Raw genomic sequence first — 13,392 nt, forward strand, 5'->3', positions numbered from 1 at the left:
AAACAAACAAACAAATTAACTCTTCAGCTTTATAATATTATTAGTATAGATTACTATCTATACGTACTTTATACTTAAAGTCGCTGTCGCTGTCTCTCCGTCCCTATGTCTACTATGCAACGGATTTTCAAGCGGTTTTTTTTTTAGATGAGGACGGTTTTAGTATATAATTTGTTAACTTTAGATAACACGTGCGAAGCCGCGGGTGGAAAGCTAGTACATATAATGAAGAAGTAAACGTTTCAGGAAGAACCAGTTTTGTGCTTTTGGGCAAATATTCTATATTTATTTCATAGTTTTCACATGAAAGTTTATGTCTATTGTCTGTAATAAAAATAACGATTTATCTGTTTTGGCAAGCAAAGTTGAATATATCGATATCAGAAAAAAAGGTGTAATTCAGCGATATAATAAGTATGATGCTATATATTTTAGCATATACAATTTTGGTAGAGTTCTTTTTTCGTAAATATTGTTGCACTTGGTATTTGAACTGATTTTCTTCCTAAATTAATTCTAAATTACATTTTCCTGCTATCAAAAAAAGTCTCGTTTAAATTCAAGCAAAAAATATAATATCTTCAAACACCACAAAAAAATATGTATGCGAGCTACCCTAAAGTTCGTTTTATATATAAACATTATATCTCCATTACCCTCCAGCTATAAATACGTTTTTTGGCATTTATAAACTTTTCACCAAACTCCTTTCAGCTGAAACGAACTCTGAACCGCTTAAAAATAATTTTAAAATGATTCAAAAGTGCTTGAACAACTTTACTTAAAAATAATTTGGACGGGCAAAAATTGTACTGGCTAATTTCTTTTAAAATATAAATTAGTTCCAAAGTTCATTATGGAGGGAACATTAAATTTAATATTAGACCTTTATAAACGTTTTTAATATTGCTAAAATACTGCAGCTGATGTTGCGTAAGATATCATCCCAACATAAAAATACCCTTTGGGACTAGCGCGCCACTTTATTTGGACAGACCTCTATAAAAAAAACCTTTGCGACGTATATGAACATTGAATCTATTCCTTTAGTCGACTTATTAAAACAGCTCGGCATTTCTGTGTAGGTTTAATAAAAAAATTATCGAAATTTATTTATTTTATTAGGTACGGTATCTCATCTTGGGTAGGCGTTAATAAATACGCCCTATTACTCTAATTAATTAATATCAAGAAAAATAATAATTATTATTACGAAAAAAACTGACTATATATATGTAGATTCACTTTTTTGTCATAACCACAATTCTGATGATTATAACGACACCTCATAATTAGGTATGTCAAAATCGGTCCAGTTGTAGTATTTGTAATCTGGAAAAACATAACCCATCTTGTATCGTAGTCAGTTAAAAAAGGCGTATAAACGGCCTGTTACGATCTCTACCAGACAACCTGAGATAAAAGATGAATAAAATAAATGAAACGAATCTTACGCAAATAATATGCACTATAAGATAAAGAGTAGATACACGCGAACAAATTTACCAAGTTTATAACCCTCTAGAGAACTCTTGCCATTTTAAATGATTGATGCTCCTTACACGCTATGAATATTCATTATTGGGCTAATATTTCTTTTTGTTTGCAGATCTACGCGCTAGTCTGTGTGATCTCGCAGTTCCAAGAGTACATTGATGGACGAGGCACCGCTGCGTTTGATTATTCTGATCGGGTATGTTGATATAACTGGTTAAATTTGTTTCTGTATGATGTTATTTTTGTAGGTGTTAGGTTCTTCCATAGGTTATTCCAATTATAATCTAAATAGTGGTAACCAAGAGGTAACCAATTTTTACGTACTACACATAATTTTATGTTCATATAATGTCAATTATTGCGTTTGTTTATTTGTTTTTAGCTTTTACTTTTAATTTGTGTTATATTAAATACCTCCTCTTTAATCCTTCCTTCTTTAAAATAAGATCGTACCTATAATTTTATTATGATCTTGTTAAACTGGAGCAAAAATATTTTACACATGTTTTATAGGTTTGAATTTTTCTGCAAGTCCATATAAATATCCCCAAATACGATGTTTCTGAAATTAAAATATATTAAAAATCTTAAAAATAAATTACAAAAAAAGAAACAATAATAACACGATTTCTAATAGATGAATATCGTGTCCAAAAATATAAGAGTTAAATGGTGTAAACATTTAGGCGCGGGTCAAACACAAGCGGCGCGGGCGCGGGCGTGCCATAAGCGCACCTCTTGAATCTGTTTTGCACCACGTCCTTCTTATACATTTTGTATGAAAGAATTTTGGACAGGCGTCGAGACGGCACGCCACGGTTGTGCCAAGGTTGCGCCAAGGTTGCGCCTTTCCAAAATTATTTCATACAAAATGCCAATAGCGCACCCGATGCACGCCGGCAGCGCGCCCGCGGCGCGCCGCGCCGCTTGTATATGTCCCGCGCCTTAAAGAAGGATAGCAATAGATGCGATTTTATTTGAAAAATACAATAGAAAATAAGAAGAATAGATTTGAACAGATTTTAAACAGTTAAACTAAAACGTCTGACACAATTTTTAAAGGTTGCTGTCTATATTGATAATTATTGTCCCGGTTTCCTATAACCTATTGCTTCAAAACGATTTCTTTTCTCCTATCTTTTTATACTGTTCCGATCAAGGTCCACGTCTTATCCCAGTCCATGAATCAAAACATAACAGATAGGCAGCGTAATTTTCGCAATAATCGTGTTAGTATGGATTTACATGTCGAATTACTGGGGTGTATAATCGAGTTATTTAACGTTACTAACATAAACCATAGCCATAATTCCAATCTGACTGCGTAGGGATTAATCAGTGAGATCAACATTGATCGTAGATTCTCACATAGTGGTCCATCAGCAACGGATGCGTATGTTATGGCAGATGAAAATTAATTGCCATTCAGATGACCAAACATAAGTTTCTATTCTAACAGAATGGCAAATTAACTGCGTTTTAGGTAAAGATAAAAATTCTCTGTTATTAGGGTTTAATTAATTATATAGATTTACCCCTTTTTTGTATCAATCTAATTATAGGTATAGTAATTTACTCGTTTGATATTAATTCAACTTAATTGATCAAATCACTAATGAGTAGAATTCTATATGTTTTTAAATAATTTTATTGATAGAACAATAGCATTTATTAAACAAAATGTAGCTATTTAAAATAATATACTTATTTTTTAGTATAATTTTCTTAATATTATTCGTGGCGCGTTTGTAATCCGATCATGAATCCGAAAAACTTCCTGATAGCGGCGGTCATAACTAATATTAATTTTAAATGCATCTGTATGGTAGCTTAGAATATAAAAAGATAGATATTTGTATTGTTTTTAATGTTAAAACTTTCCTTATAGGAAGCAATTACCAAACTTATACACTATTAAAAAATCGATTTTGTACAAGTGTGTATGTATGGCTTTATGTACCATATTATCGTTTATTTGTTTCATAACACAGTGTAGGTACAATAGGCTATGTGTATGTATATTTTATCTACACAACAATTAGGCCTTAAAAAAAGAGCTTATTTGTCTTTAAAAACCAGTAACACAATGTTACAAGTGTTTATAGGTGATAGTGACCATTTAACATCAGGTGGCCCACGTTCCCCTTTGCTTGCTACATAAAAAAATGATACAATAAAGCTAATAATTTTTAAATATCACGATTTCAAATAAATATTTACGGTAAAGTTTCCTAGTATTTGAAATATGATAAACCGGATTAGTTTGCATGTTGAAGTAAAAGTTTAATGCACAGACATAGATAGACTACGCAAGTACCGCGATCTGTATGAAAACCAAGCGTGTCATATTTTTTGTACTGACCTTGACGCGTTATGACGTCACGAGCGCTTTTTAGTGATGGTAATTTCATTTTACGCTAAATCGATTAGGACGCCACTCGCGCGGCGATTCTAGTATCGTCCTATCCCATCGAAGTAAATCGAAAGAAATCAGATCAAACTAGATCTATGTCTAAGAGGTAATTAAATAAATGAATCGTAATCGATTACTAAATCGATTCAAGACAGAAAAATGATAATTACCATAGACAGAGGAATGATAAAATAAATTTATAAACCTTTTAATATTCTAACAAGTAAACTAATGTGTTTTAGCTTTTTCTTACATATGCCCATTGAGTTACCGTGTACTACGTACTAGAGAGGCCATCGAAAGAAAGTAATGAAACTGTCAATCAATCAATCTTTATGTCCCGTTGCATCAATCCATTTTTCTTTTATGTTCGGGTTACTTGGAAAACTGAAAAAACAAACATAGTCTAAGCAATAAGGAGTTTTGACAAAAAAAATCTATGCCTTTTTTTCTGAAAAATTGCTCCTTCAAATTATCATTTTTCTGTTCGATTATAAAATCGATTAGAATCGAGAACTGTTGCATCAAATGAACATCACTAACCACAAAATTGGACAGAAAAATGAGAACAGAAAAATGAGAAGACGCTATACATTGCTTGTTATCATACGACTCGATCTTTACCGTGCCAAGTAAAAGCCGCAATGTATTCCGAATCATTTCGTATGATTTGGTATCCGTGTTTGTCACGATCGTTTTCCACAGATATTCTTTATTTGATTTTAAAATAAATAGTGCATATTCTGATTAGAAAATTACTTACCGGTGGAAGGAAACATCTCTGCTAACTCGGCCACTCACAGCTGTGGAGTTTCTACAGTTTATAACGGCGTAATTCGGCATTTTACTTTATTCAGCTTCACGTCTTTCCTTGGCGAACTGCAAGCGCGGACTGAGTGTAGGCCAGCGTCAAGTAAGTTTCATAATCTTAGTTTGGACACGGGAAGTACATACACTCGCTTAGTCTATCTTGATACATGTCCGTGGTTTAATGCAATCCAATATTTAAACCGCAATATCGGAAAAACTGCGTTTATTCAATTTCTTGTTGGCAATAACTTAGCGTGGATTGACGATAAAAGTCTTATAAATAAAACGATTTTATGATCGAGAAATAAAATATAAACTAAAAACATGTTTTTAATACAAGATAAACATTAATTATCTCTGTTGTTTTATTTGCTAGAATAATATGAAAATAGTCTCAGGTCTTTAATGATGATGGGATAATTTCGTCAGAAATTGTGTTGCTAAAAAACCTTTGTAAAGCGCGTGCAGAAATACTGGGAAAGCAGATTTTTCAGAAATGTAATAGCTAATAAAGGCTCCGGTGTCTGAAAATTGGGAAGTAAGTAAGTAAAATTTATGTTCCGGGCAAGGCAATGGGGCAAGTTTTACATTTATTTTACTGAACGACTTACAAGAGTTTGTCAAAATGATAGTACTAGACTATCTTTTTCGGTAATCAATCCCGTAAAAAACAAAACGATTCATCCCATTTCTCTATGTTCACAATACTAACAAAGACCTAAGGTACTTTTGAGTAATATAAAAATTAAAAACACACGTTATAAAAAGCAAGTGCAAATGATACTCAAATATTTGTAGGTATACATAGTAGATGGTGATTATAGTGCAAAATATATTGCAAAATATATTGCTTTTAATTAAAAAGATACTTTATTAAAATAATGAAAGCAGATATGGTATATTGTATAGTAGATAATATGAAGTTATATTCTATAAATATCTTTCATATCATTAGTAAATGTTGAGCTCTTAAATAATTAGTGAGGGAAAAAATATAATAACACAGAAAAATAATCGTATCATTTTAATATACTACTAGCAATGCCCTGCGGTTTCACCCGCATAGATAGCGATATCGTTACAGTGAAAAGTCTACTATAGGTCGGACTATATTTTTAATTTTTAATCACATGAAAATCACCTTTACCCCGTCCCACACTACGGCCTTTTTTTTAAAGTGAAACTTTTATTACATCGTCTCAAACTTTTTGGTCTGTGTAGCGCATGTCGCGTGTATCGCGGCTGCCGAGGAGTATACCTACTCGGCAGCCGACCGACACGCGACATGCGCTACACAAAGCAGTGTTCGGAACCGCACTGAGAGAAAAAATTTCGGCGTAATTAATAACAATGTTATTAAATGGCGTTATTATCAAATTTTATCAATTCCTATGTATTTTTAATGAAAACTACAAAAAATTTAATTTCAAGTACAGTTTATTAATTTCGTAATATAATACCAATAAACGGGTTTTATTAAATGTCGAAATTAATATTCATTACTTGGGATTGTAGGATTTTACATGTATTAATAAATATTCCTTGAATTTGTAGGTACTGTACTAATATCAAGAGGTACAGATTTGTTATGATTATAAAGAGTTTTACTAAAATGACCGATTACAAAAAACTATAATATCTAATATGGCATTTCTTATTTCTATAATTCGTGAACTTGTAATTAGAACTAGTTTTATTTTTCCCTCAAGAAGTAAACTATTATTTGTCATTACAGTTATGGCTATTAATGTTTATATATATCTTTTATTGGAATTAGTAAAGTTTACTAGTAACAAGATACATGCCTACTTTGATTTGCCGGCGCCGGAGCCGCCGGGACGTTGCTGGTCAATTGCTCATTTGCTTAGCGTCAGTGAGCGCACGTGTGTTTAACACACAAGTGAAAATAATTTGTGCAGTGCAAAAACAATTGAATGACATGAATAAAAGAATGGATCAATTAACCAGTGATCTCCCGCAGGAGTATGTAACCCAATTTCGTGGTAAGTACCTACCTAATCAAACTACATAAGTAGATAGTTAGAAGCTAGATAGTTTTATTTATTCTTTGCACCACAGAACACAGTACCAAACTATTCTTTGCCAGAACAGTCGATGTATTAATGTTCATAATTATATATATAGTAATTTGGTATATGTATTGCGTTGTCCAGATGGAAGAGTGGATTCTGAAACACTCAGAATTTTTACCAACGATGAAATAAGTCAGTTGATCAGTTAACTTTTTAATGAAAAACGAGTTTGTTTACTTTTACGGGTATTGCTGTTTTCAATTTAAATGATAAATGATTCCTTTCAGAATCCGACGAAGAATTAAGGGAGAAAGTCGCATGGCTGCGGAATTCCATAGAGCCGTAGCACCTAGTGGAAGAGAAGTGAGTGGCCAAAGCGGCATTGAGACTGAATACAAACTACTTGGCTGGTGGCAGTGTTGTTGCCTAAACACTAAAAATTCAGCATCGGTTGGGCAAGTTGTTTGTTATCATGAATACAAACAACCAAAGATTTTTTAGTTTATTACTTAAAATTATGTTGTCAATGATTATTTTTTGGTTAATTAGAATAAAGTTATTTCACGAAAATATCAAATTTTTTTTTATTATGTCCACCTATCTGCAAATGAAGATTTCGAACAATTTTTCACTATTACTTATCTGAACAATTAAAAAAAACAATTTCTAGTATTCTGTTTAATAGTAATTAGAAACGATGCTATACTTATACCGCTAAATTTAAATACCCAAAAAAACTTCTGGAGGAGAATCTACACATGAATATGAACAAGTTTAACTATGGAACCGACTCCAAAGAGCGCGAAAAACAATCATGTTTTTTACTTTACATTTGTGCTTGTAGAGTCGGTCCTATAGGTAATTAAATTTGTTCATATTCATGTGCAGATTCTCCTGCAGAAGTTTTTTTGGGTATTTAAATTTAGCGGTATAAGTACTTATAGCAACGTTTCTAATTACTATTAAACAGAATACTAGAAATTATATCACACCTCAATGAATTTCAATAAAAGATATTAATTACAAGTCAAAATTTTAATAGGGCTTATAAAAAATTACTGGTTATAACATCACTGCTTTAATATTTCCACACATTAAATTGTGAATCCTAGTCACTAGATTCTTAAGACAAGTAACAAGAGTAGTAAAACCCAAGAAAAAAAGTACTAAGAATAAAAAATATATTACGTGTAACCAATATTTATGTTATTGGCCTTAATAAAAACATATTAACAGAAAGTATGTTGGATTACTTGCACTTAAATAAACTTTACTCGTTATTAGTAAACAGGCATTTCTATTCCAAATAAACTTGGTTTTTTGGCGTCAGTAAATGCAATAAGTAAAACTCGTTTGTAGCCGTTAGAGAACTTTAATTGTCCTAGGATTTATTTGAATTTTATTAGTTGTTAATATTTTTTATTGAATTTTTTTCTCAGTGCGTTCGAACAGTTTCACTTTACCGTGGTTTCATAAAACCACACAACATTTTTTTTTTGTTTTAGTGGGGAAATCTTTATGATGGCCTCCGGGGGAGGGGCCGTGGGTTATGACGGATTCCTACCGACCAAAACCCCACTGTGTTCACCCCCCCAGTTCCGTCAAGACGCATATTGGTAGAATTCCTCCGTGACCCCCGCACTACGGCCAGCTCGAACAGTATACCTACTATTTTCTGTAGATTGACACTTTTAAAAATTCGTTATATCTTTTGAATGGAATATTCAATTTTTTTTATTTAAAAAGTATTTTGCTGGTATTGAAACAGTCTATAATAAAACGTCATTTAATGGGATAAGGATTAATATATGTGCATGGATAAAATGGTTTGATTACTGTCGGCACTTCTATTTACTTTGAAAACGTAAAAAAGTTATTGTAGTAACATAACTACTGAAGATGGACATATGGTATCGCGGACTTTCTTGTAGATATTGATCCATTCTATAATACCATAGAACATTTTTTTGTTCTATCTTCAATAGATTCCGCAGCGCACGCGATGACAGCATTTTTATTAAGGAATTTTTTACACCTTGGGTTACATTAATGCATTTTTGGTAAGGATCTCTAATTTTTTTGAAAATGCAATATAGCCTATGTTGCTCAGTGAAGATGCAGCTTTCTAATGGTGAAAGAATTTTTGAAATCGGTCCAGTAGTTTATGCGTGAAAACCATACATACATACATACTTACATAATTACAAACCTTTCCTCTTTATAATATTAGTATAGATTCCTTAAAAATTGTATTACGGATAAGAAAATATTTTTATATAAATTTAGAAGATATTATTTAAATAAATAACCTTATTGTTTAACCTTGTGAGAAAATATACTCTAACAAATTAAAGTGAATTACGGAGAAATAATTAATTGTAGCTTTAAGAACCTTAGATCAATCTTCATTTCTAGGAAATTGTTAATCCTTCATATATATATAATAAAACATAATTTATGAAATGGCGTGAAATATAAATGAAATTCAGAAATAAATAAATTATAGTATATATAAAGAAGAACTGTATACAAATTATTAAACCAAATTCTCATAGTTTAAAAGTACTTTCAATTCGGTGTCTTATTTCCAATTATCGCGGCATTTGATCTGCTCCTAATTTGGAATTCAGTTTAAATTTAGTTCCTTTTAACTAATTAATTTTCATTCCAAGATGATATTTTACTCTTCTAAGCAGCTAGTGGAGAACTTTGTAAAATTAACATAATTTGAAGAAAATTTTACCCTCGGGCCTCGGCGATGTCTATGCCGTGCCGTGTCTTTTATTTATGGAATTCAGTGTTCCCTCAATTAAGGTTTGATTATATAATCCATATCATACGAAGAACTGTTAAGTGACATATCACACTAGCGGATTGCGAGCGGTTTCAAAGCGGAGCGGGTGCGCAACGAATACGTTGCGGTTGCGCAGCGAATTCGTTGCGGACGCGTGGCAGATGCGCAACGTTTACGTCGCAGTCATGTACACTCATTAACAAAATGGAATCCGTGCTGGTTGTTACTTATAACTTGTGATAGTATAATAATTATGAGATCATTATTTTTTACGAGTTTCATAACATGTTAATGTTTAGGGTATTGTTTTATCTATTAAATCTTGGTCGAAATGCAATCAGATAACTTAATTGCTCATTAAGAAAGTTCATTAGTGAAATAAATGTTAAAGCTCCTTAACTAAAACAGGGCTATCTTATTATTAGATAAATAGCAGTGAATAGAAAATTTTATCAAGCAACCAGCAACTCACTATCACTTTGCTCATAATTAGGTTCACAAAATCTCTTTATAACATACGTTGCTATGGGAGAGATTATACTGGTCAGTCGTTACATACTTTTGGAATGTATGGTACATTCTAAAAGTCCTAGTAATTCAATTTTATAGCACCTTTTTTTAACAACTCCAGTTGTTATTACATCTTTAGTTAACTGTTAAGTAAGTGCATTTCCACAGTACGGTTAAAAAATTGAGTGCTACAGAAACGATGGAAATATTGAATGGAAGTTAGGCAAGGCGGAAGGGCTGGCTTTTGTGCGAGAGTATACAAAATGACGCGTCCGCAACGAATTCGCTGCGCAACCGCGGCGTGTTCGTTGCGCGCCCGCAACGTATTCGTTGCGCACCCGCTCCGCTTTGAAACCGCTCGCAATCCGCTAGTGTGATATGGCACCATGTTCTTTCGAAGTTGCTATAACACCCACAGCTATCCATATAGTCTACAAAGTACGTAATATTAGGAACATAATTACAAAGACGAGAAACCAATGTATCAAGTGCATGTGGCTAAAATGGTAACGCTATATCACATTACACTTTTACAATTGACTTCCATAACCAACGTTTCCAATAACAACAGAGATTCTCGATTCGTAGCGTACTCTTGTTTGCAATCAGGTCAAACTTACTCGTCTGTTAATCAGGCACAAAATATCTCTAGCGACTTTTCGAAAGGGTAACATATTGGTCGCTTTTATTACGTCGATCGGCGCACGTCGAAAACACATAAAGTTGATTGATTAGCATGTCAGTGGCCATCAAGAGGGCTTAGTGCTAATGGCTTAGCGGCCGAGCCGATTGTATTGTGGCGCAATTTAAGTCTTTGTGTACAGTTTATAGCAGTGACAGGGATTTCCAGGGCTCGTCCGACCTTCATATTTCGTTACAATATTGCTGTGTAAACTGTATGGATTTTCTCGTTTATGTTACTTGTACCTACGGTTATTGTACCAAATGCTCTTTGCGATGATTGTGTATTGTATTTTATTATTCGAAAAATCGTTTTGCACCCAATTTTCTTATAGCAATGTATCGTTTGTTATATATACTCAACTGAACTAACATAGTCACTCGTAATTTGGTCAATAGCAATAGAGATCAGCCAACAGTTTGCTTGGTTTGATTACTGTCGGCACTTCTATTTACTTTGAAAACGTAAAAAAGTTATTGTAGTAACATAACTACTGAAGATGGACATATGGTATCGCGGACTTTCTTGTAGATATTGATGTGTAGTTTGCTATATTATTGGGCACATATTTGTACATAGAATTGCAGTTCCTAATGTTTCACCTTCATATCCGATGGGATGGGAGATAGGGCACGAACGGCGAGATAGTGGGCGTACAATCAACAGCTATAGGTACGTGCTCTACTTTGTTATTAATATATGATTTTCAAGAAGGTCTGTCTAATTCAAAACGCGATTGTGATTCTAGTAAGTATATCATAGAGATAATATTTTGTTATATTAAATATTAGGTACCTACATAAATAGTAAATACATTGTATTTTCTTGCGTTTGATTTTACGCAAGTATGTATTAAGAAATAAAAGATTAGGTACTAATGGAATTTAAACGCGATTTATTCATTATATTATTACCTGACGTTCCAGTTCAGTCTGCCTGTGCCCAGGCTCGCTGTAGAAAATGTGGTTGAAGAGTCGATAAATACATTGAATAAATCGCGTTTAAAATTCCCTAAAAGGGCTCTATTAAAAATGACATTTCCCTTAAGCAAATGTTCATCTATAATTGCCTTTTCCTACCTAGATGATTTCCCTAACATCGTTGCTACTGATCGATTATTGCAAATGCTTATCTAAATGCGCATTATGTATAATTAGTTCCAATAGGTATCAGATTATTACCGCTTCATTAGGTACGCGTTTGAGATAGTGCTCTCAACTTGTCAAGATCAAGCCAATTTCCCGGCCTTCAATCCCATGTATTATATTAATATTCCACTGACAGGATAATATGAGCACCTGTATCGAGTAACAAGATTCGAAATTATAGATATACTGGATACATACGTAATATTACGTATTATGGTTAAATAAGTGTAATATTACCTATATAATGGTTGTATACGTATAGGTAGGTACTCTATATAAGTTTTTAATGTAGTAGGAACCGATAGTAACTAATATGTATAAGTATTTATGTAATACTTACTGAAAGGAAAAACTGTTGTTGATTTTTGATTTTTGTTATATTTGCAGAAGACCTATCGTAATCGGTGTCGATACATTGTTTATAACAAAACAAAAAGAACATAAACCAAATCCGGTAAACAAATCTACTTTTTATTCTCTAGAATATAAATATTAAATAAGCACCTCACCATTATTTATCAATACAGATTATTAACCCAGCTGCGGCTGCAGATACAATAAAAACTTACTAGCCGGTTAAACCATTAGCGGATTGCAAACAATAAAAAAGCATAACGCTTATCTCCGTTCCTCATAGAAGGAAATGAAAAGATGTCACTCGAGCGTAAAATTATTTGTTCTGCTTGCGCCATTATCTTCGTGGTGTTATATTATGTATGTCTGTGGAAAACGTCACTTGAATTCATATTTAAGAACACTATATATTTAACTATTTATTAATCTTCTTAAAATTTAAGAGATTGCATTATAAAAATTGAACTACGTTCTTCTGATAAATCTGGCAGTTTTATTTATTAAGAATCCGTTTTCGCGATGTGAAATAGATTTAAGGCACGTTGTCTCGATCTAGTTTAAAAATACGTTACGGTTTTAGAACTTCCCTATGTTTCATATTTGTACCTAAAGCAGGAAAAATAGGCATATGAGATGAACATGAAAAACTACTTATACTTACTTATACTTTACCGAGGGCCGATTTCACCGCTTGCTTATAATGTCTCTGATAGACTATTTGACACTTTGACATAAATATTCATTCAATCCTTCTTTTCTTACACTTAACCTGAAAATCAGTAAATCAGGAAGCTATGAAACCGGCCCTTAGTATACCATAGATAGTTATTGAAAATAATAGGATGCGGTTCCCGTAATTCCGTCTGATGATAAATATTTTTCTATCTCTGTATAAACATCATCATCAGCACGAGTATGGTAACTAACATTTTTGACACGAGAATCTATTATATCTATATACTACTAGCAGTCCGCCCCGGCTTCGCCCGTGGTACATATTTACGTTTTCTATACGTAAGAACCATCCTCGTACTTCAAGGAATATAATAAAAAAAGAATTATCGAAATCGGTTCAGCCGTTGTCGAGTTATGCGCTTACCAACACATTTTGCGATTCATTTTTATATATAAGACTAGCGGTCCGCCCCGGC

The 13,392-nt window shown here is 32.8% G+C and overlaps 1 protein-coding gene across 1 annotated transcript in view; it reads left to right on the forward strand.

Annotated features, from left to right (window-relative positions):
- Positions 1-13,392, forward strand: part of LOC149491131 (uncharacterized) — a 64,807-nt gene that overhangs the window by 33,774 nt on the left and 17,641 nt on the right. The window contains exon 6 of the mRNA XM_089705498.1: positions 1,610-1,693. Within this exon, the coding sequence (XP_089561624.1) occupies positions 1,610-1,693 (84 nt within the window). The remainder of the gene's footprint in view (positions 1-1,609; positions 1,694-13,392) is intronic.

Source organism: Colias philodice, chromosome 1 (assembly GCF_061535455.1).
Source record: "Colias philodice isolate Cphi_HAF_F1 chromosome 1, ilColPhil1 Martin Lab GWU primary, whole genome shotgun sequence".
Lineage (NCBI taxonomy): Eukaryota > Metazoa > Arthropoda > Insecta > Lepidoptera > Pieridae > Colias > Colias philodice.